This window comes from Pseudopodoces humilis, chromosome 1 (genome assembly GCF_049639895.1).
Source record: "Pseudopodoces humilis isolate 2021_Gansu_Grassland_sample_001 chromosome 1, ASM4963989v1, whole genome shotgun sequence".
NCBI lineage: Eukaryota > Metazoa > Chordata > Aves > Passeriformes > Paridae > Pseudopodoces > Pseudopodoces humilis.
In genome coordinates this window covers 14,650,322-14,677,085 of record NC_142200.1, presented here as the reverse complement: position 1 = coordinate 14,677,085, position 26,764 = coordinate 14,650,322, and the positions used below count along the sequence as shown (strand labels likewise).

Here is a 26,764-nt window from a genome sequence, read left to right as displayed (position 1 = left end):
CTTTTCTGAAGAATTTTTATTTCTCTCTGAGCTAACTGAGCTTCCAGGCATACATATCTGTATGTTCTAAGCTCCCAGTGGTCAAGCTGACCATCGCTTTGTCTTCTTATTTATGGCTCAACTACTGCATCCCATAATTCTGTCTGCAGAAAACTAAATCAAGAACAAATTAAAGGAGTTGGGTTTCTATGATCTTTCTCACAGACTGAAAAGAAGAAGGAACTAATATTACTCATGGAATCACACTCCTACATCTCCTATACTTCAGATCACCCCTTACCTTCAAGAAGTTTCGATTCTCATTTAGTTTTCTCTATCCATCAGTCATGATGATATATGTAAGATTAGTGACTCAGTTCAGCAGATGAAAAAGTTAATCTACTTTCCCCCACTTTTTTAAAAAATATTTCAAGCTGACAAAAACAACTTGCCCAATTTTCAAAGAAAAGTAAAAATTCAAATATTATCACTAGCGAAAACACACAGACAAACAACTCCTTGGCACAACAGAGTTCAAAGAGTGTGGCAGCTAAAGGTGTACACAAAAGTAACTCCTGTTTGAAGGATACTGATATGGTTTTATCAGTCACTATAAACATGAACTTCTAAGAAATCATTATAAAAAAGTAGGGTTGTACACACTTTAAAATGCAAGGAACTAATTTATATGCATTGTTAAGACAGAAAAGTAAGACTTTTTTTTTTTTTTTCTTTTCATAAAAGTATGGACAACACAGGTTTTTCATACCCAGAAATGATCAAAGTATTTCCAAACTGGAAAAAAAAAAAAAAAAGTATATATATATAGAAGTGGTTTTACATAAAGACTTTAAAAAAGCATCTGAAGTTATTTTTAAAAAGGGCATAAGAAGCCAGCATACAGTTTCCCATTCTATATTCAGCAGTGCCTAGAACAGGTAATATAATGGCCTTATTCTACTGTTTACTAAGATTTCAGGCCCAGCTACCAACCAAATTAAGGCCTTTATAGAGCTGATTCTGCATACTACCATGTCCCTTTGCAGATTTTTGTTTGGTTTTCTTTCATCCTCTGGCAGTCAAAAAATAAATGAAAATATTTGAAAAATTGAAAATAAATGAAAATTGTATTCTGATAAACCGCAGATTAAATGGCTCCTCTGGTGAATCTGTCTGCACATGGCTAAGAACCAGTACAAGAGCTGAAGTGGGATGTAACTAACATCTTATGTACAAGCAGGAATTCCACTGTTGCACAGGTTTATGTATGTATTTTAATACATATTTCCTAATGGAGGAGAGAAATATAATCCTGCTGTCCACAGTGAGCACACATCCAGATTAGCAATAAGGAACCATCATACTGCAACTGCTTCTCATACACTTTAAAATCTAAGAACAAGAACTAAGGCACTAAAGTTTGTGGTCCCCCTAAACAGCATGCAGGGTATAAATTACAGACACTCTATTTTATAACTGCAATATTTTTAAGACCACTGACTTGATTTAAAACAGTTCTTAAGACTTCTATATGTACAGAGACAGATATACCTGTGCATAATCGTAGCAGACCATAGCATAAAACATTTATCTTCCTTTTTACATGTTACACATGACACATTACACTAATTGATGGTATAGTTATAAATGCTGTTATAAAAGACAAAAAAGGAAACCAGCCAATCACTTCCATTCTAGTGAGCTTTGTCTGCAGACTGACTGCTCCTGTGGCAAGTTTCTATAAATTCAGATATGGAGCAGCTCATGAAAACATGTGACTACTTCAGAAGAAAAGCATTTATATCTCTCCCTGTTCAGCTCCTCAGAATGTGAGATTTTTTTCTAAGCACAGTTTTCTCTACAGTGGGAGAAACACGTCTTGATGGAAGGAAATGTTCCTTCTATATAGATTCTTTGTTTTTTTAAAAAAATAGGAATTATTTGGTATGACAAATATTTGCCTTATCACTTGAGATCCTTCCTTTTCTTTTTTTCTTTGTCTTTTACCTCCAAGACAACTAGAAAAGTGTCAAAATTGATATATAATTATGTTGCTGCACAAAAAAAAGGTTCCTTTTTATTAATATTTAACTCACATTTCATATTCTTAGATATGCAGTAATATGAAATCCTGCTTAAGTGCAAACTGTCACACCACCACAAAATTTAAGAGGTGATTAGCTGTTTTAATGTAACAGATGTGCAGCCTTCTGGGGTTCTAAACCTCCCTTCTTCAAATGCATCACCAACCTGCACAATTAGCAGGAATGATTAAACAAAATTCAATCAGAGCTAAATAGCAAAAGCTGAAGCTTACTAATACTCCATCAATATATAGATTATTTTATGTGAACACTTTGGAAAATTTACCTGCCAGTTTGGCTCTAAAAATTTGAGTCTTTCCTCGACTTTTTTTTTTGGTTTCCATGCCCTAAAAGAACTCCAGCCACGTTACTCCAGACCTGAAGAGATCATTTGCACAGCCAATCAAACATAACATACTTGCAATCATAAAAAGCAAGAGAAGAAAAATAGAAGTTTCCTACCCGTAATAAGGACTGCGATTCGTCCTTTGCCTTGCCATCCCCGGATCCAGAGTAGGGCTGGGTGAGCTGCCCGGCTTTCTCTCCTGCTCCGGCTGGGACACCCTGCAGGAAACCCTTGCTCTCCACTGCCAAGCCATAAATGGGCCTTGCAAGATGGGCAGCTTCTACATTTGGACTATCCCTTAAAGGCTTTGGCTGCTCTTGGCCAACAGACACGGGGGTCAGTAAACCTAGACTGGTCTGTGTGTACGATGGGCTCCCCCTCAAAATGTCTGTTCCTCTCCAGGTCACATTGCGAAGATCATCACTGGGACTGTCAGTCCAGCCTTTCTCCTTGAGCACTTCCTTATCTTCTATCTTTTCCCTCTTCACTATGCTGTCAGATATGGGCTCCCCTATTTTGGGGTCTGGATTAATCAGACTGTAGACCTTAAGGTCAATTTTTGGCTCTTCCTTGATAGACGAAACGCCATGACTGTCCTCCCCGTTGGCTGTAGTGATGTCCATCTCCTGACAGTGCACAGTGTTGAAGTGCTCCAGTAGTGACTGAGTGTCAACAGCTGTGAAGCTGCACTGACGGCATTTGTAGCAGTTGTGTACTCGCCTGGAAGAAAACAAGAAGCACATTAACATGAGAGTCACCCCTTGGCCTCCCCTCTCACAGTGATTTTCAGATTAAGAAAATAAATCAAACTTACAGTATAACCCTCTCTAAATAAAGCAAGCAGGTTTACTTTGGTGTCCTATACGACGGGGTAAAAATTCTGCTGATTTTTCCCCGCATGCTTTGCCATGGCCTCCTATTGTTCTTTCATACTCCATGGCATTATTCTAAATTTTGTAAAATTTTCACTGGGATTTTGTGTTTTACCTCTTCAGTTTGCTGCAATATACTTTCACTTTTTGCTGCAGCACAAACACTAAAAAAATATATTTTTCAACCAATATCAAATAGAAGAGGACAGTTCTCTTGTTATTAAAAAAAACACTTTATGTAATATATATCTATGTTAGAAAGTTAAAAAGTTTTAAGAAGTCCTTTACTTTCCACCAATTCCATATACTTTTGCTTGACAAAGATGATTTTGAATGGAGCTCTGGTTAACTTATGGATAAGAATACACCAAAGGACAGAAGATTGTACACAGGAGAGGGCACTGCTTGGTTCTCTATGGACATTTTAACACAACTTAAAAAGATGCTGTTCTAAAGATAAAGCACAATAGCTGGCTGTGACACTACAAACTGTGTTTCCTGTCAAATATAGAAATTCTTGGGTAGGAGCTGTGGAACAGAGTGGAATAACACGCCTTCCTGTTTTTACTCTAAAAGCCTATAAAAAGTACTGCATTACTAAATTATGTAAAGCATATGTTGCTACATGAGAACAACACGTTACTCACTTACTGTATCTATCATAGGAACAGAACACTGTTAATGAGTTCTCTAATGCCATTATGAATAGTTGTTCATAGCACAGGAGTGGTCAGAGCCCTCCATCAGGCTCCGGGTCCCGCTGCGCCCGGCATCCTACCAATGCAGAGCAAAATGTCATCCCTGCCCTGCAAAATGTACAGAACTCTATGAGAGCTTCTCCCTACAGACACACACATCCACACCCCAGGCATTCCGAGTCACAACAGTGTCTTTAGCCAAACTAAAAAAATGAGCCTTTCACTATCCACACAGGACAAAACTTGTATGAGAAATCTGTTACTGCCCTGACTCCAATTGTTAGAATTAAGTCTTTCAAGGCCAAATCTTTGTCTCGGTGAAGTTGATGGCAAAACTCCCATTGACTTCAGTAAGAGCAGGATTTGGCTCTTGGTGCATCTGTAGAATTGGAATGAGACACAAAATGTCCCTTTTAGACTATGATAGTTTAAAAGGGACAACTTGCCAAACTTATTAAACCCCCTCGCCTTCCTTCTCTCCTTTTGTTGGAAAAACAAACCATATGTTATTTACATTGTCTGATTTTCTTGCAGTTGTGTCAGCGCACAGACATGAGTACACATTCAGATTCATGCCTTTCAGCCCTTGTGCAATATCAGTTTTCTTGCTGTCATGTTCCGTATTTATATTCATTTTAAGGGACTAGATGGTCTTGTTCCATTATGCAGAAAATAGATTCAGTTATTCTCCACACAGCCTTATGGCAACAAAACCTACTTGTGGGAGAGCAAGTTGTGGGTTAAAATCCTGTTCTGGCCATGTTCCTTTTCCTTCATTCTACAATTGTGTTTTATTAAAATCAGCTTGTCTCTCAATGCGACACTAATATATTCTCTCTTGCAACTTAATTCTTTTCTAAACCAAGCTTAATTCTCTTCTGAACAAAAAAAAAAAAAAATAGAAAAAAAAGAGTGCTATCTGATCAAAACCATTTTATAAATACAAAAAGCCAAGTTATAAAAAGGGTCAGCCCTGTAAAGGTGGGATACCATCAGAGAAGTCCAAGTTAGACAGGGGCTAGTTATCTTAAAAGCCAAGTTAAACAAGACACCATTTGGGGCTAATGGCTCAACCACATACACTCCCCATGTGAAAGTTTATCAATCCTTTGGGACACTACTTAGCCCTAAGTGTCTCTTGTTTAACTTGGCTATTTCAATAGCTAACCCCCTTCCTAACTTGGCTCTCATCTACAGACATCACACCTCCAAACAGCTGATCTTTTTCTGCCTAACTTGTCTTTTTTTTTTATTTTTCCATTCCACACTGGCTGAATGTTTTTGATCAGGAGCCATATACACCACACTTCTGAGGACACAAATAAATGCTGAATATTAGATGCAGTTGTAACCACATGGCTGAAGCTCAATTAAAATCACCCTTATTACATTAAAGGTTTGTTAATTTAAATTATTTCTAATTGGTTCAAAGACAGTCATATAAGCATTCTTTCATTCTTCTATCAGACTATGATAAGCATTGTGATATGGAAAACATGAAGACATACTTCAGTAGCTAGTAACACAATAGGCTTTTTGTTTCAGAACCTACAGTTTTCCAGTACACATTAAAAATCTGCCATCAGCACTATAAATCTTCATACTTCACATGCGTTTGTCCTGTGTATTATTCTATCCCCAAGCTCCAAAATGTAAGCAAAAGTCTGGAACTGTCCAATATAAGTCATAGTCCCAAATAATAAAATAGTTACTATCATCAGCTATTAGAAAACTTTTAAAAGTTGGAAAATTATTCTTTCTCAGAACAAGGCATAAAAAGAAAATGTTTTCTTCTCAGTTTTCACTCCACCCTGACAGCAAGCAGGGAAACAAATTGGCAACGTTTGATTTCTCTTTTACTAGAAATTAAACCTACTCTATGTTTCTAAAAGCCCAAGTTATATCTAGAGTTGTGTACAAAGCTCTCCAAGGCTAAGCAACAAAATTTTAAAAATTCCAGTTCGCAAAGTACACAAGAAGCATTCCTGTGCATTACTTCAAAGTTACACTTTACAGCTATACCATCTGAAACTCTGAATTCGTCTGGTGAAATACTGTGTGTTGATATACAGAGCTGCTCTAAGAGGAAAATCTTGGTATGGAAGAAAGCAATGTAAATGGATAAGAAGGAAGCACTCTTCCTTCTTTGTTATTGCTTATACAGCCCTCAAGAACACTAACAGCAGGCCCAAGCCATAAACTGGAAATCTCTGCAATATGGCTCTTGGCTGGCAATGTCATCCCATCCACTGAGGTCACTCAGCATTATTACTTTCACTACAAAAAAAAGCAAACACCTGATTATTTGTGGACATTGAAACATTTATGGCCCAACCCCAAGATTAAATATCAAGAAATTCAAGCAAAACCTTTGCTGCATAGTTACATTCTAAGAACTTTAAAAACTCTTATCATTATTTGTACCGAAAAGTACTTGAATTAGGTGCTGTAAGATACAAGGATTTTCCCTTGCAAAATCTTGAAGTTGGAGAGATTACACAGTTGGGGTTTTTTACGGATTTAACATTCTTTATTTGAACTTCCTAACAGGCTGCAAGACTCCCGACACTAGCCAGTTGTTAATTAAGTCTTGTTGACATACTTCTAACTAGTCTGAAGTATTACAAAACACCATCCTCTACAAAACAAGTAATTTTTTTTTGTAATTACCTGAAGACAGTCCTAGGCTCTAGGGCATAGAAAATACTCTGGAAGGTATGGCTGTCGTATCATTTCAATTTTTTCATATTTTATTTTAATTATAAATATCATAATTACTATAATTTCTCATGAAGAAACAGGTTTACAAGAAAGTTAACTTTTGGGATGGGTGCTGCACTCAAGCTTGTAGGGAGGGAAAATATTCAGAAGAAAAGACAGCAAGCAAAGCAAGCAAGAAAATTCAGTGCAGTGTTAGAACGGAGAGGAGACAGGGCAGAGTGGAGAGCAAGACTGAGATCAAAGGAGAGCAAAAGCCACTGGCAAGAGCAAACAAGTTCAGAGCAGTGAATTAAGGTGTCAGGAGAATGGAAAAGGCCCTTATAGCTGCTGCTATTATTCACTGAGTGAACGTTTCTTCTCTGCTGTAAAACTGGAAGCTGGTGGGTCTCAATTTACATTTATTCCCTGAGTTTCTTCTCTGGGGGAAGTGTCCCAAAGGTGCCAAATTTCCATAATCTGCAGATCTGAGACCCTGCTTTGGCTTTTTCTGCCTGAGAGCCTGAGGGTCAGTCCCCAACACCCCCACTCCTGAGCTGCAGCCTGGGTGCTGGGAAGATGCAAGCCCCAAGCACTCCTTTGCCTTTTGCCCCCCCTACCTCCTTTATCTTTGAGAGGTAATGAATTATTTAATTAACTTGAAATTAATTTCTAAAGAGAACCTTACGTAACTTCTGTCATCCACATTTCAAAATAATTTATTAGAAAAATTATTCTACACCATTGCCAGAGCTTTCGCTTCATTTGTCTTTACATTTTCATATTATATTTTGTAGTTTAAAAATCACTATCCTACTTTGTTTTTAAAGAGTTTAGAGGATTTTTCAGCATAGCACTTCTAATTATAACCAGCACTGATCAAATGCTTTCTATCAAACAAGGTTTTACATGAAAAAATCTGTATTTTGCAAAATTGAAAAAATGCACTGTTCTCCCACGTCTTAGCAAAATTATAAGAAAAAAGGGGCACTTCTGCAAGAAGCTGCTCTGATTTAAAAAAAATAATCAAAATTAATTATTTTTGGAACAAGCAAGAAAATAATCTCTAGACTAAGTGAAACAACATGCAAAATTTGCCCAAATACTCAGTTTGATTTTTATCTAAATTAAAAGTGCTGGCATCTTCTGGCTCATCAGAATACCAGACAGTTTTGAGAAAAAACTAAGCTTTGCAATTAACGTGAATAGTATCTGATTCCTCAGAGGTATAATGGAAAATGAGTAGTAGCAGAATTAGTGGAAAATGGAAGCCAATAAATCTTCTAGGGATTTATTTGAGTAAGCATATTTTAGCGAGGTTTAAATACAAGTAAACTCAAATGCAGTGTGATTCATTGACTTCAAATTTAACTGAACAGCTCTCAAATAATCATGTCAAGAAATACTGAATAGAGTGTTAAGTGTAAATATACATTTCTGTAGAAAGAAAACTTGTAAAGAACTGCTTCTGCAAATTCTAATACTGTTGCAAATACATGTCTCCGAAGAAATAACATTGGGATATAAATAATTTTTTAGTTAGCAATACATAGTGAAATTGTAGATGTAGAGCCAAAAGGAAGCAAAATAAGTAATAAAATAAATTAAGAATGTTGTTCAGATATATGACCCAAAAATGAAAATAATGCAGACAAAAAGTACATCAAAATATATAATATCTAAAGCAAACACTGATACTCCAGATTATCAGGGCTAAATCTAAATACATGAACAGCAGAACATTTTCTTCCACCACATTAATGTTTAGTATTATGTTTACTATTAGAATCCATTCAGCTCCTTATTATATAAATGAAGAGGTTTTAGAGACATGCGCATGTACAGCATTTTAAATGCATCAGACGTACATAATGTGCAGCATAAAAGCGTTGAGACAAATTCTGATTAAGAAACAGAGAAGCACAGTTGGATGTGAGCTGACTACATTAGCATGTTTCTGTCTATCAACTGTTTTACAGATAGATGTACTATTTTACAGATGTTCTACTTTTTAAAACCTGAACTGTGCTCTATCTTTAGGTCCTAAAATACAAAAAGGGAAAGAAAACACGTATCTGATACATGCCAGACTTCTACTAAAAGAAAAAGGCCCAATAATAAAAATAAAAATAAAAGTTATAATGCCTCAAAAGTTTTAGTTTGATAGAGTGAAAACTAGGTTATACATAGAAAAACAATAAAACCTGCTGGTGTTTGCCATTACAGCATCTACCACAAACAACTAACGTATGTGATTTCAAAAAAGGTGCACCATGGGGGAAAACAGCAGCAGTACAAGCAGAAAAACAAAATTCTAATTATCAAGGGGGAATTACAGGAGAAAGAGAAAGAAGTCAGTAGTTATGGGGACACCGTACCTTGCTTTACACAGTGTTCTCAGAGTACTGACTAATGTCATAGACAGGAGTTAACAGAGTACCTTGTTCAAGTGTTTTAAACAAAATAGCCTAATCTTAGAGAAACAATTTGAGACTAAATGCTTAAAGTGTATCTCTTGATTTTCCCAAGTGCAGTTCCCTGTGACTGCTGCCAGAACTGCAGGGTGCTGAGCCCTCTGAAGGAGCAGCCCCAACTACCCCATCTCAGACTTAGCACATCATTTTGAAAGTCATGGCTTCTCCTTTCTTGGGAAAAAGGATCTTAGCTCGGCATGCTTGCTAAAACTTAAATTACCAGCTGCAGCAAAATAAAAGGTTGGATTCTTTCAGTAAAGGAGCCATTTCAATCTTCCAGTTATTTAACCACTAAAAAAAGATCATGCCATGCCCCAGCAGCGGACAAAGTGCTGCCTATGGAGTTCTACAGCATGGCTCAAAGCTGTTATAATAATGCTTGGAACTTAGATACCACTTTTCATCTTCAAAGCAGTTTACAAACATTAACTAATTAATCCACACAACATCCCTCAGGCCCACTTGGATCAAAAATGGGGAACTGCATGCTGGGACCTGAATCCTCTGTGGGCCCTAGCTCCAAATTAAAGATGAGCAATCTGCTTTTTTTTTTTTTTTTTCTTCTAAATAGACTCCTGATATATTGCCAATGCAGCCCTCTGTTGGGCAACATTTGGATGCCCCCAGCTTTAATCTCTATTAAAGTATCATGCCCCAGTCTGCCTTTGTTAATTTTGGATGTCTTGGAATCTATTAAACGTGGCACAGTTTCTTGAGCTTTTAACAAAGCTTTAGCTTTGAAAATGCATCTTCTTTTGTCTTCATTCTAGCTGGCTTCCACACAAAGATCTTTTAGATGAGATAGATACTGAAGTTTTCCGTTGTTGTTGACGCATTAGCCTTAACTATTAACATATTCAGCATGATTTTCTAATATTTAACATAGCTTTTGCAGTGGCACATAACTGTTGCTCTTTACAAACTCTAAGAGCCAGCTCCTCCTCTGATGCAAACTGGACTGCCAGTTTACAACAGCCCAGGAACTGACCCAAGAAGTTTAACAGGGAGTTGGCTGCTACTATGACATTGTGTCAGACTGAGTCAGGAGACTGGCTGCATCCACCTCCAAACAGGAACATTAGCATTTAAAATAAATAGAGTGACACTGTAAACCAGCAACACGAAAATAAGCATCTGCAAAAGGATCTTGGGGAATGACATCAACAGACAAAAGAGTGTCTGCTCCCAGTGGGAAACGAACACCAAAACAGCAGTGGAATGCTCTTAAACTAATTATTACATTGCTGGACTTGGGAATGGAAAATACTACAAAAAGGTAGTACATTGAAGCACTGTTACGGAGCATAAAGGGTTCACAGTCTATCTTGGAAAGTGAAGCCATTTGTGTTCCCTGACTGAATGAAGATGCCAACTTTCTCAGAAAAAGCCTAAACTAAAATAGTACCTACAGTACCTAAAAGATTCTGGGTGGAAAAATAGCTGACCAAACCTCAAATATGCTGAAACTTCAGCATCCACACACAAATCCAAATTCCCCTCTCCTTTGCACAGGTTTAAATGTATAATTAAATCCACTGACTTAGCTGGTGGTTTTCCAAAACAAAGTGGATGTTGGATTGGACTCTGGCTGCAAAGATTTATATCTATCCACATTCCTATTTTGATTTCCAGTTTCCTCAAATGTCTGAGGAATGGTGACATTTAATTAAGAAACTTCGGGGGGGCTGTTTGTTTGGGTTCCAATCATTAACCATTTGAAACTTCACTGTACCTGTAGTGTCGGGAAATCTCTTCTTCCACCTGGGTGGTAAAGTCACATTTGGTACATGAGTGTTCTTTGTTCTCCTTGAGCGTCAGCGGCCCCTCTGCCCCTGGCAGGGCGTTTGTTTCTGGTTTGACATCAGATGCTTGGCCTTCGTGTGCATTCTCGTAGTGGAGCAGGAGAACGTCCACGTCGGGAGTGGAGAATGAGCACTGATGGCACTGGTGTTTGACTCTAGAGCTTCCTGTCACCCCTGGAGACAGGTGCAAAAGCAAGAGAGCACAGTGGGAACAATTACTTTTTCTGCAAGCAAATGGGTAAGTAATTTCTCCAAGGTGCTTTTCTGGGCTGCAGAGGCCTCGGGGACAGAACTGACAGTGCTTAATTGTACATTTATGAATGTTGTGTAGCTGCTGATAGTGACGGAGAAGTGGGCCCACCACTATTACATCTGGGCCATGGCTCTTTGAGTACCTAAAGTCACAAAACTGACAGTTGTAGCTTGTCACCATGCTGTCCTCTGCTCCTTTGCTACTCAAGTCTTTCTTTTTTGCCACACTCGCACCCTTTTCTGTCTTTGTCACTAACTCCCCATCTGCATTTTTGGCTAGATCATTCTGGTTAATGACAGATCCCCTAGAAAGCTTATCATTCAGATCTGGGTGAAGGCTTCCTGCCTGGCCTCCCCCATGCTGTTTGCTGTAATGTTCTAATAGTTTCAAAGAGCTGGACGATTCACAGCTGAAACTGCAAAATTTACACCAGTAGTAACTGGTTGTATCGGTACCATTTTGTCTAGAGGAATCTATTGGCTTGATGGGCACCGAATATCCAACTGGCGTATCATCTCCTGCTTTTACAGTGATTCTGTCTTGCCACTTCCCCAAGTCTCCAGAATCACATGGTCGAAGAGTAGGACTGGATTTATTGGAGTTTTTCTCTGAAGTTTTACCAGTATCAGAGGAGGGAAGGGCTGCTTTCATTTTGTTTGGGTGAGTCTGTAAGAAGTGTTGCTCTAGTTCAGTGGAGGAGTTGCCCATGTAGGTGAAATTGCAGAATTTGCAGCGGAAGTACTTGGTGTTGCCTTGGCAATCTGGAGTTTTCCGCCCAATTCCAATGAAGGTTCCACCTAAAGTGACCTGTGAATAAAGAATAAGATCGTTTTATCTCTACTGTGTATTTGTTCAATTAGCAAGGAGTGGAAAGAGGGGGAAAGAGAAATAGAAAGCAACTGATTCATAAGCCTCTTTTATTAATCATTGCCACCATTTTAATTTGTATTATGTTAGATATCATGCATATACCCTCACATCTTTAACATTTGTTAATGAATATTTTTAAATGTTTCTCACAGCTGAATATATATTCCATATGAATAACAAATATCTTGATTTGCAGAGACTGAGGCACACGTGCACATGATGATCTTAGTGCTGACAGGACTGTTCCTTCCTTCACTATATCATTAAATAATGTCATTGATAGAAGATCCAATAATCAGTTCCCATAGCTCTGAACCCTTTGAAAGCAGACTTTCCTGGGAGTCTATACCAGGTATGGAAGAAAAAAAAATGACCCTCAGTCTTTTGACTTGGACGCTTTAATTATATTTTTGCTTTACAATCAAAGAGAATTGCTTTCTAAATTCATGCAAGCAAAAATTAAATTTCAAGTTACAAATTCAGTTGGCTGTATTGAGAGTATGACCAATTCTTACAAAGATCATTCTTACATGAGTATCCAGTGTCCACCAGGATGCCTTTTCACAGAGCCACAGTGGCTGATGTCTCAAACAAAAGGCAGTTTTCTCACGGATTACTCACTGCAGACATTCTCTAAGGAAATCTTCTGTTCCTCTCATGCAGAGAGCTCAGTTTAGTCAAACAAGGATGGAAAAACTACAGTAGAAAAATGGCATGTGGCAAAGAAAACTACCACACCCAAGTCCATGACATCACTAATTACACACACAAAAAATAAGGTAGGTCTATTTCACTGTTCTCATGATGTCTGAGCAAAATGCTCTGCAGGAAGGGAAGAAGGCTTCCAGGGCTGATGTTATTAAAGCCCGTGTTCTCACAGCAAGGCAGGCCTGCCCTTCCCAGGAGTGTACCACACCTGCCCCTGACATCAGGGGGAGATTTGCTGCTCCTATACAACTGGTTTGAAGGCCAAAGAAAGAGTCTCTCGACAAAAATGGTCACCATTGCACAGATTCTTTTCCTGAGTCACAAATAGTGTCCAGAAGATAATTCCCAAAATCCACAGACATCGACTCCTTTGCCATCATCCAGTCTACACCACATGGTGTAGACATGGGTGGAAGTTCCCTTATGACATATTCTCAGTTTTTACACCCAGGAAATGTCTTACAGGGAATATAAAATTCCAAAACCTTGTAGGGTTTGATTTTCATCCTCCCAACCAGTAAGTGTATTACTACATTTCTGCAGGTTTCAGTTTCAGTGTATTAGGCAAATGGTGTAATTATTTTTCTTCTCCTCAACAGCTATGCCACGAAGATAACATGACCACTGCTCATTCAGTATCACACCAAATGGAAAGACTCAAACATATAGAGAGCGTGAAACGTAAACATTTCTAAATGTATATAATATAAATGTCTTTTAGCCATTTACTTCAGAGAATTAAATGCTGTCCTTTGTATTTCATCAGAATTGAGCATGTATAGTGAGGAAATGAGTTACTGAACCATGATATAATGAGCTATTGCAATCCAGCCTCAAATCCTTTTTTCTGTTTTTTTCCTTAAGGAAGCAAAATCCCCATGCACTGGTTAAAACTTTTCTTTAAATAAACTGAAAATTATTTCTGTTTGTTTAGGAAACATATCTCATTAGGCAATGGTGAGTCAGGGAGCCAAATCATTAGGACTTAGCTGTAATAACATTTTCACTTTTAACTGCTGTCAAATTATGAACTTGGTTTTGAAGATGTTCTTTGCAAGAGGGATGTTTAACAGGTCTTCTGTAGTGCAGGAGTTACTTCCTTTTATTTATTTTTTAGCAAGCAAGCACTGGAGACAAAGCCATTCTCACCCTGATCCAATTGACAACAGTGGGGTCTGGGCCTGCTTTCCAGTATCTAGCGCTTTAGGTGTCCATCAACTGCATTATTTCAATGTTCAAACTCAGCGGTGTAAAAGGACAAAGAAAGCACTAATGGAATTGCAGTAAACAGAAAATAACAGCAGTTTACTGCATGATTACCTAAGTTGCAAGATGATCTGGTTTCATTCAATTAATTAGATATACGTTTGTTCTTTGCATGCACAGAAAACTGACCAAAATGCTTTATCTTAAGTGACTCTAATGGGTAAATACATTCATTACTCTCAGCTGTCTGACCACAGAGTTACAGATTATAAACCTATTTTGCAGACACTCTGTGGACACCAGTTAAAACAAACTCTGAGTGACAATAATACCAGCTGAAATTCATTACTAATTACTTTTATTTCAGAACATTGGTAAAACATATTAATAATAGTATTGTCTACAGTGGACTGTAAATCACATCATTTCTGTAACTTGTGCTAATCCTGCTTAGTGGTCTGCACAACAAGTTTGTGTTCCATGCTAACACATCCTTCTCTGCATCACAAGAGGATAAAGTACAACTAAATATTCCCACAGTGCCTGTGTTAAGTTCTTGTAATGCGGGAGACACATACAATCTTTACACCACTCAAATGTAATTGATTACCAGTTATTGGTTTGGCATTTTCCTGAATATCTGCCACAATTCAAAATAATTCATTGCATTAGACCATGTATGTGGAAAGTAATTCAGGGTCATCTTAATGTTAATATTACATTCAAAAGCCTCTTTTCATACATTAACAAAGACTACTGAAAAGCTCCATGAGGGTCATCACTCAAAGAAAACTAAAGAAACTGGTTTCCATGCAAAGAGGTTGGGAAAAGCACTTGAAGTGACAGTATAAGCTGAATCTGTTTCAGCTTTCAGCCAGCCACATTTGGAAGAAACCCACACATTTGCAGAACTGTTTGGATTCCCGCACTTTGCTCAAATCTTGGCTTTCAGATTTTTCAGTTATATGTTGTATCTCTATGCACAGGCACTAAACTTTTTCACTGGTGATGTAATTGTCCTTCACCTTCTGCTCTCTCTGATCTGCCCCACAAAGAGGAAAAGAAAAGGAGAAGGAGAAAGTGGAAGATGGATGGATGGATGGATGGATGGATGGATGGATGGATGGATGACCAATGATAGATAGATAGATAGATAGATAGATAGATAGATAGATAGATAGATAGATAGATAGATAGATAGATAGATATTGAGGTATACATACCATAGAAATCAACACCCACATTTCTGTGTGGTGGTATCAGAAGCGATAGATTCTTGTATTTACTCCCTTATTTCATTCTGATCCAAACAAAACTTAATTTCCTGCTCTGCTCTAGCAGAGTTACATATCCTTAAGTAGACACTTCTCCCCAACATAAAGAAGAACCTAAACAAAAGCAATGCTAAAATTCTGCAATTCTGTTCTAGCACTGGAGTCCAAAATGACAGCCAACACAGCTAGTGACAGTCACAAATACACGCACAGTTTGTAGAGGAAATGTAGGAACAACTATAGATCAACAGTCTCCTCTATACACAAAGGAGAAAATTAATCTTCACAATTCTCTTTTTAAAGAAAACCTCACATACAAGTTCATACTGTGGAAACATGATTTAATTCTTCCCTTCACTGTGATTTGCTTATGAAACCTTGGGATTACAATGTATTTTCCACAGCATCTCAACAATGGCAATATAGTTGTTATTAATTATTACGCCGTATGAAAAAATACAGATATTAGAATGAGTTCTCTATTCTTGTGCTGGATGTGGTTGCACTAATATTCTTTAAAAATTGCTCTTCAAAGCCATGTCTCATTCTGGGATTAAACTGAAATGTATTTCAGAGTAAGATTTCCATAAACTCAAAGCTCTTAATCATTAAGTTTATTCGTTAATGGGGAAAATTGTCAAAATCTGAAGCTCATGTGTTAACACAACTAAGCTATCTCCTCATACACCACACACATTTCCAAAAATAGCCAAAAAAAGGAGAAAAGATAACATGATAATTGACAGTGTTTCAAGATGTACTTTCCAAAGTATGTTGGCAAGTACTCCAACAAAGCTGTGTAATTGCACTATATGTTTCCAACAGATATGTCTACATTACTTTAATTAGTCAAGACAATGATTTCATGGAATAGATGGACTTGGGCAAAGAGAAGTACTTTCTTCTTTCTTTTTTTTTTTTTTTTAATCTGTCTTTGATTTTTATTTTGCCCTTGATCCAAATGCTACCCACCCTACTCTCCCTCCTCCTTTTCAAAATTCAATCCTAAATTCCATCATGCCAAAGCAGTTTACAAATACTTCTTACAGAAACTGAAAAACATTACTAAGGAAGAGAAAATCTGCCAGCTCCTGTAATCATGTATTTCATGCAGAAAATTCTACCAGCAGAAATTCTATCCACATAAGAGATTCAACCACGTGGATTACATGCTCAGGGTAAAGCTGTCTTTGACCCCTGGCTTCTTCTGCAACTACTGATTAGAATCCATCTGCATTGGAACATCAAACGTTAATGAATCTTTTTCTTTTTTTTTTTCCTTACCTGGGTTACATCTTTGGCTAATCAGGAGGTGAAAGGCTCCAGATCCCTTACCAATCTTCTGAGCCATCCAGTCTGCCTTTGCAATTACTCTTAATCTTCTAATCCTAAAATATTTTCTAATGCTCTTGTTTATTCATTTGCTTTGTGCAATATAGCATCCAGAACATTTTAACCATCCCACATTTATGAAGTTCTTCATGTCATGCAGGCCAGAACAGATTCCTGGCTTTCATGCAAGTTTGTGTAACACCACCCAGTTCTCTAACCTCCCCTATGGAGAATTCACTCCCTCTCACTCCTTCTCTTTCTGCATTTTAAACCAGGAAAATCTTCAGAGCATATTCTTAAAACTATTTACTATGATTAATTTATAGGTACATAAATCTATGTTGCACAAGTGAGTCAAAAACTCAGGGTAACCTCCTGGCTTTCTGGGCTGCTCATTCTTACCAAAACAAGAAAGAACACTATTGGATCACATTCATTCAAAGTAAGTGCATTCTTCTTGAGATTTATTCTGTTGCCATTGAACCCAACACAGTTTTTGTGTCATTAGAATTTTATAAGTATTTTTAAAACAAAGACTGTGACAGAACAATAACAGAACTTAAATTAAGGTCAGGAGACCAGATGTGCAAAACCAACAAAAGAAAGAAAGAGAAAATCAAGACTTTCATTTGCTAACTAGTGCTACTAGACTAGTATCTAAAGAAGTACCATTCCTTCTATTCTCTGTAGATAAAATTACCAGACAGTTCCTTGGCTACTGTAAACTCACACAACCTTACAGGCTTAGAGGCAAACTTGCACTGATTTATACCAGAAGAAAACCTAGCTGCCTTCCTTTTTCCCCAGGAACTTTATTTTTTGAGCTCTCATCCTTTCTGCTGGCTATCTTAGCAGTTTATAACTTTAAATATAAGCACTAATATTACTAGTCTCACCAACTGTGTTTATTAGCAGCTCTTCAAACACTACCAAATATCCCTGCAATAAGGTAAGGAATATCAACACATCAACAACTTCTCTTTGAAGCCTGTGAGTATACATCACATCAGTTGTTCCACAAACTGTCCATCTGAATATTCTAATATTAGTATAGACTACTTCTCACTGCAAGGCAGCTAAAATAGCTTATTTCTGCCACAGAGCAGAAATGTTCCCTGCACTCACTATGTAGCAGCTGATATGCTGTAAATCACTGCCTATCATTCCGAAGAGTAAGCTTGCAAATATCTCCATAGAAGTGATATAAAGAACTTCTACTGCATATAAGCATACAAATCACTGTTTGTCAATATAGAAGTTAAATACCTCTTCCATGTGCTTTTTCACATAATATTTATAAATATGTGTGTATTCAATTATGTACACGTAAGAAGCTAATATATGTATACATGCTCACAAGCAAATGCATATGGACTTCTTTATATGTGATTTACCACCACCAATTTCTCTACCTGCCACCATTATTTTTTTTCATGTCAGTTGCTTAAAATAGAGGACTGAATCCTGTGCTTCTAAGGAATGACTCTCAAGTGTGCAAGGCAGCCTCCAAGCCTGATCATGACCCAGAAATAAGATTCAAAATAAAGAGCTATGCCTACATGCAGGAGCAACACTCAAGAGAGCTTGATAGTTTTCAGTTTATCAGGAAAGTCCCCAGGGAGTCTGCAACATGCCTGACATGAAATGGGCCTAGTGCGACATCCACCTTCATGCAACTTCTGTTCTAACATAAGCTGCAAAACCTAGTCCACAAGATCGGGATACATCATATGCAGCAACAGTTGTCCAGTTTATTTAGATCTAATTCCTGCATTATGGACAATTGAGCCAAAGTCAGTGAGACAAACAATATAAAATTTGGACCCATTTGTCAAAGCATGGAAGGAAAATGATAATCATTCATATACATGTTTCTATTTGCTTACATCAACCAATTATGTACCTGTGTCACCTTCTAAGGAGCCCACTTGATGACAAAGAAGGTTTTAAGAAGGTTTAAAGAAGGTTTGATTTGCTAATAATACAAAATAAAATTATGTACTTGTTTAATCCTCCAATCTGTAATTCTCACTTCATCTGTAAGAGTCCCATTGCCAAAATCACCAAAACATAAAGGAAAACCTTTATCATGAGAAGTGCTGCTGATTACAACTGTACCCCTAAAAACTCCTACATTTTTTATTTTTTTTACCTTCACATATTCAATCTAACAGTAATATAAGCATAGAAGACAAAAAGCAGAACCTACAAATAAAATCAGCATTTCTCATTCAGCTGAATCCTAGACTACACTTTATACTAGTCACACATGTCTAACCTGAGAAGAGAAAAGATGCCAGATTTGATACACTGAAATCCAGACCACTAAAAACCACTCATCACATAACACCATATAGACACATGGAACTCACTGGTGATTTATAAAAGACACAAAAGAAAGAGCTTTACAGACTCTGTGTGAGCACTTGTCTAGCACTTTCTAGGATACTGAGCAGCCTGCTGGCTGAACATCCAGAAATGCTTTTCAGTTGCTGAAAACCCTGGAGAAGTTGTTAGCTTTATTCATTTTATGTATTTATATATGTAACCCACAGGTCAAGGGAGGTGGTTCTCCCCCTCTGTTCCACTCTCATGAGACCCCACCTGGTCCATCTGGAGATGGGTATCCAGCTCTGGGGTTCCCAGCATAAGGCAGCCATGCACCTATTGGAGTGAGTCCAGAGGATGCATGAAGATGATCAGAAGGCTGAATACCTTTCCTATGAAGACAGGGTCCTCAGCCTGGAGAAAAGAAGGCTCTAGGGAGACTTTATAGCAGCCTTCCAGTACCTAAAAGGGCACAAGAATGCTGAAAAGGAACTTTTTACAAGGGCATGTAGTGACAAAACACGGGGTGACAGGTTTAAATAAGATATTAGGAATAAATTCTTCATTAGGAGCACAATGAGGCACTGGAACAGGTTGCCCAGAGAAATTATGGATGCTTCATCCAGAGATGTCCCATCTCTATTAGTGTTCAAGGCCAGATTGGATGGCGCTCTGAACAACTGGTCTACTGAAAGTTGCTCCTGCCCACAGCAGGAGGGTTGGAACCAGATGAGCTTTAAGGCACCTTCCAACCCAAATCATGCTGTGATTCACATATGACAAAGCATTAAGCTGAGTGGTACAGGACAGCTCTTACAGTATTGGATGTCTAGAACCTTAGAAGAAAACAACTGCCGATAACATTATTCTCTGGGGTAGTAGATAAAGCAGTAATTTATTCCTTTTCTTTCCCTCCCTTCTATCCCCAGGTGCATTGAAATACAATCAACAAACTTAATGATGGCTTTTATCAGTCCATGCTTTTTCAGAAATTTGTCTTCTTTTATGTCTGTCTAGATCTAAACCCATGAAAAATCAATATCAGAGGACTAAAATATAAAAAATTTGGGTTTTGTACATTCTGAATCTTTTTAATGGCTGAATAGAAGAGGAAGCAGATCTGTGCCCATGAGCTCCAGAGCCAGGGCCATGATGAGCAGGAAACACCTCAAAGGTAGCATACACAGTATGAAGCAACCATAAGAACTGCTGAGCACTGCAGTATGTCTTTATTCATGGCTGCATAAATACCCTTCTCCCTTGGGACATGCCATCTGAAACCCTTACCTGAATGCAGACATTTCTGTCCTTTCTTTGAGGGACGCTATTCTCTTTTAAAACACACCAGGAAATGGGGTCATGCTCCCTTTTATACAATAGCCTAATGGCTTGAACACTTGCTCAGGAAACAGGAAAAGTAGGTTCCTTTCCTTGCTCTGTCAGAGGGGATCCAAGCCTGCTTCTTCACCTTTGCTGGGCATGTCCTACGCCTTAGCTACAGGCTGCTATGTGGAAGACAGCACTCTCCGGCCTTCCTGTTGAAGCTGTCCTACTTATTACTCATAAAAATATTGGGGGTTAGAATAAAGACTGCCTGCTCTCTACTTGCCAGCAACTTGTCCGTCTCCAGACTTTAACATACACATTAAAGAGTCATTAGATCAAACAGAGAAGGAGACATAATCATACAGCAGCAAAGGCAATAGCTTTCAGCATCATAGCTGCTAACTTAGTCACATGAATTTTACTTTACGTGAAGTCTTTAGATCCAGTATAAAGGCTTTAGGCACGTTGACAAAGCCTTACACAGGCTCAAATATCCAGCAAGACAAAGCTGCCTATAGAGATTGATCAATTAACTAAATGTGAAGAAAAAGTAATGGGGGGCACATCAGCAAAAGATCCATTGAACTCACTTCAAATATTATTTTGATAAAAGCTATAAAGCTGATTAACACATTCCCTGGGAATTCAGAGATGTGATAGTGAATGTTTTCTGAAATCTATACTGGCAAGAAAGTTAATCTCCCAGAAACTGCTCAGTCATTTTACCCAATCCTATGGAATTTGTTCTAACTCAATGAATCAAAAATCTTTGAAGAGAAAAATGGGAACAAAGAGTACAGGAGATTTTCAACAGAAAATAACATTTTCAAAAAAGACAAGGGAATCTGGTTGGAATAAATACTCATAGTAAGTAAAAATCTGCACAATAGGAATGCCAGAAAGGTTGGATTATTTACACAGTTTCCAGGCAAATCCTCTCCAGGTACTACAAAACACACTCCCAATATTTGAATACCTGTATATGAAGCCAAATGTATATCCCCAATTTTGCTGACTAAACCCCTAAAGGCTGCATTTAGGATAGGGAGGGTGTTTTTCAGCTGTGGGTGAGGTTTAACTTCACTTCTGTGACACAGGTCCAAAAATGGATTTGATTTCTTTTTCCCAGCCCTCAGCAAAGGGACCACATCCCTAGATCTCTACAGATATGATAGGAGATACTGTATTTTCCTGCTGTCAGACATTCCCATTGCTTTTTGTTTGCCTTTGTTACGAATGCAAACTATGGGGCTCCATAGCATCCCTCACTACTACAAATCTTCGTATACCATCATCTCCAACTGACTACTGTGAGCCAGATCAAAGTCAATCATCTTCATCCTCTGGTTTCCGTGTGCAGTTCCATGGCCTGAGACCATAAATCTATTGATAATTTCCAGCCCAGCTACAACAGAACAGTTTGCTAAGTGCAAGGGGATCAATAAATCAGATCCTAAGCCCAGTTCATTACTATTTCAAGTTAATTACAAAGGGATTATTTTTATTTAGCCCAGTACCTATACAAAATAATAGTGTTAACATGAACAAATTATTCAGGTTCAGTCCCCTCTCATGTCACACAGGAGTTTGACTGAACCAATTTTAACTGGAGCGCCAATCAATACAATTCCTTGTTGTGGCAGGAGACGCCAGCCATTCAGAAGCATGAGAAAAAACCTTCCAAAATAGATATAGGAGTAATAGAAACATGTGTGGGTACAAAGGGGATTTTCAAATGTTCTTTTACTTGGTTTAAGAACCTCACAAAGCTGCTATGAATCAGGAGTGGGGGAGGAGAAAGCATAAAAATATTAATCAGTTACTTATCTTCTGACACGTTCTGGATCAACATCTGGTGCATGTGCAATTGATGAAGTACAGCATTTGCCACAAAAGCTTATTTAATCTTCTATTCCCAAAATGACCAGGAAAAACTATCACCCTTAAAAATTAAGCTTCTAGATCCAGATTTAGTTTTTTTTTTCAAATAAATAGCCAACATCTATATAGGCTGTCTATTCTATTTTGGAAAATGTTTTTTGTCTGAGAGAAGACTGACCATAAGTAGATTATCTATGGGCTGCTTCCTACCGCTTTTTGTCTCCCCTGCAGTATCTTACTGCCAGAGTTTAGTAGACAAGTATAGTCTAGGTTCAGCTGTTTTATTTCTCATTCTATAAGTTCAAACTGAGATAGCTCACACATCTGTTTTATTTCTGAGAGCACAGCAAAGGAAAAGCATCCAGCTCATTCTAACCAAGCATAAACTTTCCTATAAATAACTAAGGACCTAACGAAACAATTGTTTGGAGGAAATGAAAGTGTGTTTAGAAATTCAAATTCCTCTATACTGTATGTCTGAGCTGTTCAGCATGGATCAGTTGCTCTAAGATGCTGTCCCTGGAGTCAGCAAACTGAAACTATAGCAGGAAATCCAGGTATTAACATCATACTTTGTGCTAATTATAAATCATCATTTCACAATCTGACATTATTCACTTCTAACCTCTTTTAACTACATCACATATTTGCTTTCTAATCAGAGTTTGACAGGAGAGAGTGTCTGACATGAGAAAGATCTTTTAGTAAGACAGCAGTTCAAAGATTTCAGCTCCTATGCATAGTAACGACCTTAGTTTGATTTGCTGTTCCACAAAGAAATTGTAGTTTCTTTAAAAAGAGGAAAAGTTTAAATCATCTGAAAAGCTTCAAGTTCCTGACTTCTTTTCTGATTTTGTTTCTTTATTGAAGTTAGATGTTATCCATCTTAACTTGTCCTGCAAAATTTCTTTCCTATAACCATGGTTTCTGCAAATATAATTAAATATTTTCACCTTTCTACCTTTTTAATATACCCTGGGAGTTCTATCTGGTGATTACTACAATGTTTCCATGTATGAAGTCACTTGAAAGTGAATGGACATTTGAGTATGTATTGCATGCAAACTCCATTACTTTGGTTTGATTTTTCTTAAAATCTGAATTTTTGTATTATGCAGACTACTGAAATATCCTACTGTATCTCTCAGCTCAATCCAAAGAATTTTTTGAAATCACCATCAATTTTTTTTAAGTTTAAATTAATTAAATATGAGCTGATAAGGAACTAAGAGAGTCCATGAAAAACTTTTGATTTCACTCTTTCATGGTAAAAATAAGGTGGGTTTTTTTTTTCCCCAGCAGTAGCCATAGTTTTTTTTTTCCTACTTCAATGTAGATGAGAATGACTGAGGCAATAATCCTTTTCTTACAGGCTTACTAAATGAAGGACAGCATGGATTACTGTTACTTTTTGAAATGTTTTAAATATCCATTGTGTATCCTGTTTTTCTGGCACTAGACAACTTCAGAGCTGCCAAGACTTGCCATTTATTTTATCTTAATAAGGAATCAATAAGCCAAATCTTGACTCCCAGCAGCTGATAATTTAGGATTACATTTTTAATTTCCAGCTGCTGTCTTTTGTCTATCTGGTTGTTATTTTTCATTATTATTTGCTCTTTTCTTTCTGTGACAGTAAATCCTTCAGATATGATTACCAATTCAGCTGTTTGCCTGTTTGCTGAATAAGATCTCTTGCTATTGATTACCATAACGACTAAATCCTACACAGAAATGTCACTGGTCAAAAAGCCCAGTACTGCTCTACTGTACAGTAGACCTGCAGCAAGCCTGGCTAAAATAGACAAAAACGGTTCTAGAGGCTTAAGCAGGTCATATGAAATACAGGAATGACGTAGGTAGGAAAGGCTTTGAAAGATCTGGCTTTCAGCTGAGAAGGCAGCGAGCAGAAGTGGGGAGGCTGGGAGCATACAAACCTGCACATCGTAAGTCCCATTTAATAAGACAGGCCTCTGGGAATTGATGTCCTGCAGTACCCCTGAAAGCACAGTGCGGTTGACTTTCTGGAAGTCTTTGGAGTGGCTGAATTGCACCATGTTGTGGAGAGCCAAAATTTTAGTGTCGAGCTCAGCATCCTGCCTGGTGCGGTTGTGCAGTCCTAGGTGGTACTTGCGGAAGTGTTTGATGAGATCTGTGGGGTCGTTCCCGTAGTAACCATACCCACAGATGTTGCATTTGAAGTCCTGAAGCTCTGGAGACAGAGGCGCTGTATCTGGGTTATCATTTACCAACAAATCTGCTTTTGATTTGTTCAGCCTTAAACCCCCATCTGAAGGCACTTGTGGGTTTTTTGAGGCCATGGGGACCGGGCTCGAGCCTTGGCCATCAGTTTGACCACTTTGCACTTGCACTGTTTCATCTGAAGCTTTTGGCGACAGCCGATGCTCCTCATTTGTCTCCGCTGCATCTCCTGAAGGGGTACAGACCACATCTTGGGTGTCATCTGCATCTGATTTTTGAGGAGACTTCAAGGGCTCACAGATTCCCCCAACAGCTGGAGATGAGAAAGCCAGCATATTTCTGTCTGTCACCTCATCATGAGGGAAGGATGGAACATTTCCTCCCTTATTGTGGCTTTCATAATTGAAGCCAGCCTTTTCACTCAGCACTGAGCTTTTCAAGTCCTTTTTAACACTGGAAGATGGCTCTTGGACATGCATGCAAAGTTCCTCCTTGTTACTTAACTCTGCCGCATCACCCTGGTCAGTGTTTTCTTGCATCTGCTCTGCAGAAAACTCTTTCTTCCTTCCAGACTCTTCGCTTTCAGTACCTGTAGACTCAAGGGTCTGTACCTCACCTTCACTAGCAACGTTTCTTAGAGGGGGATTCTTTTTCCGGACCATATCTACCACAGAAAAAGAAACAAGAAAGGGGAAAAAAAAAAAAGAGAGAAAGAAAAAAGAAAGAAGGGAAAAAAAAAGAAAAAATAACCTATAGAATTATTCAAGATATACAAAATATGTAACAGATTACAAACCTCACACTTTTAAAAGCATTCTGAACTATATGAATATATTGAGTGCATCGACTTTTCATAAAATTTTTATTGAACAGGTTTTTAAACTATGCAGAAAACTTTTAAAAAATTAGCACAGTGAGAATAAAGAGAGAACTGTAAAAAACCTACAAAAACACCTCCATGAAAGCCAGTGAATTACAGGTTTCATTATCTTCTGGGATGATAATGATTTGGCAGGAAGAATTTTAAATGAACACTTCTTTAAAAATAATTTTAAAAATCTAAGGGGAAAAATAAACTTTTGAAGTCTAATGTTCATACACAGTACAGCTACCTATAACATAGCTTTGCAAAAATACACCTAAAAGACATAATCTTAAGAAGAACTTAGACAAGTTATAAGGAAGAAAACAGATTTAGGAGAGTAAGTACTTGAGGTTTCAGAGAAAGTATTTTCCTAAGCAGGTATCAGTTTCTCTATAGTAAAAGTTTCCCTTCCTACTGCCCATAAACTTCAAACAGGATTATACGGATATTCTAGAGTCTGGCCCCACAGTCCATTATTCATGTAATTAGTTCTATTTGCCAAACAAAGAAAAACTAACTTTATTAGGAAACGCGTTGTCAATAAAACTTTACAGGCCTGGATCCAGACATTTGACATCACTGTGTGGCTGAGCCAGGATCTGTCCTGAAAACACCTGGAATCCACATGGATCTAATCAGCCAAACCTTTCTCTGTTCAGTCCTCCTTGCAGGCATAGCCACTACTGCAAAATCTGCAAGTACACTTCCAGAACCCATTTAAGAAAGCTGAGACAGGACAGCAAAAAGGATCAGAGAGAAAGGGGGAATCTGCCACCGATGAGTTAGCTGCTTTCTGAACAGGGGAGATTATGGAAGCACAAGAAATCACACTATGCAGGTACTAAGTCAAATTCTTCATCCACTTCACCTTCCCCACCCTATTTAAGAGAAAATATATATATGAAACTCCCCTGCTTTCTGCACTGTGTGCTTCTGGATTTGATATTCATCACCAGCTGGTTTGATCCATTTGTGTTCACATGCTAGCTATGGGCAGAAGACAGATGTGCCCCAACTTTTCTAAGCTCTTAATCTTTGCCAATGCTGCATACAAGGATGGATGTTTCTCTTTTCCAAATTGTGTGTGGTCTGGTGGCAGCAGCCGGCAGTACCACACGAGATGTGAGCTACAGACTCAAGTCTGAGCCCCCATTCCCAGGCCAGCCCTGGCTGGGCCCTACAGAGGCACTGGAGATATATATTGCTCTGCCAAGGGAGGACCACCTGGCAAGTCTGGGAGCAGCACTGATGTGCTCCAAATGGTGCTGTCTCCAGACCTTTGAAAGCCACAGACAACCTTCTCAAAAGAGTACTTTGAGAAGCAAGGCTGGGGACAGAGGTTAAAAATAAAAGAATAGGCATCTGTACATCCTCTTATTTACATCTGCTCCACATGAAAGGGCACTATATGCTCTGTTGATAAAAACAGACAACTTCTTAGGGGAAATGTTCAACTTGTGTCTTGGGCTGGCTCTGTTGTCTTTGCGGTTGAGCTGATCCACAGCCAGCATGGGCTACAGCAAGGCAGCTTTCACACAGAATGGCAGCTCGTGTTACAGAAATTTTG

General features: G+C 38.1%; 1 protein-coding gene across 4 annotated transcripts in view; it reads right to left on the bottom strand.

The window, feature by feature from the left end:
• Positions 1-26,764, bottom strand: part of TRPS1 (transcriptional repressor GATA binding 1) — a 213,033-nt gene that overhangs the window by 145,223 nt on the left and 41,046 nt on the right. For 3 of the 4 annotated variants that reach the window (XM_005516951.3, XM_088059620.1, XM_088059611.1), the window contains exons 3-5: positions 24,068-24,996; positions 10,883-12,012; positions 2,526-3,129 (exon numbers count right to left, since the gene is read on the bottom strand). In XM_005516951.3, coding sequence (XP_005517008.1) covers positions 2,526-3,129; positions 10,883-12,012; positions 24,068-24,996 — 2,663 coding nt within the window. The remainder of the gene's footprint in view (positions 1-2,525; positions 3,130-10,882; positions 12,013-24,067; positions 24,997-26,764) is intronic. The other variant, XM_014256583.2, reaches the window with a different exon arrangement.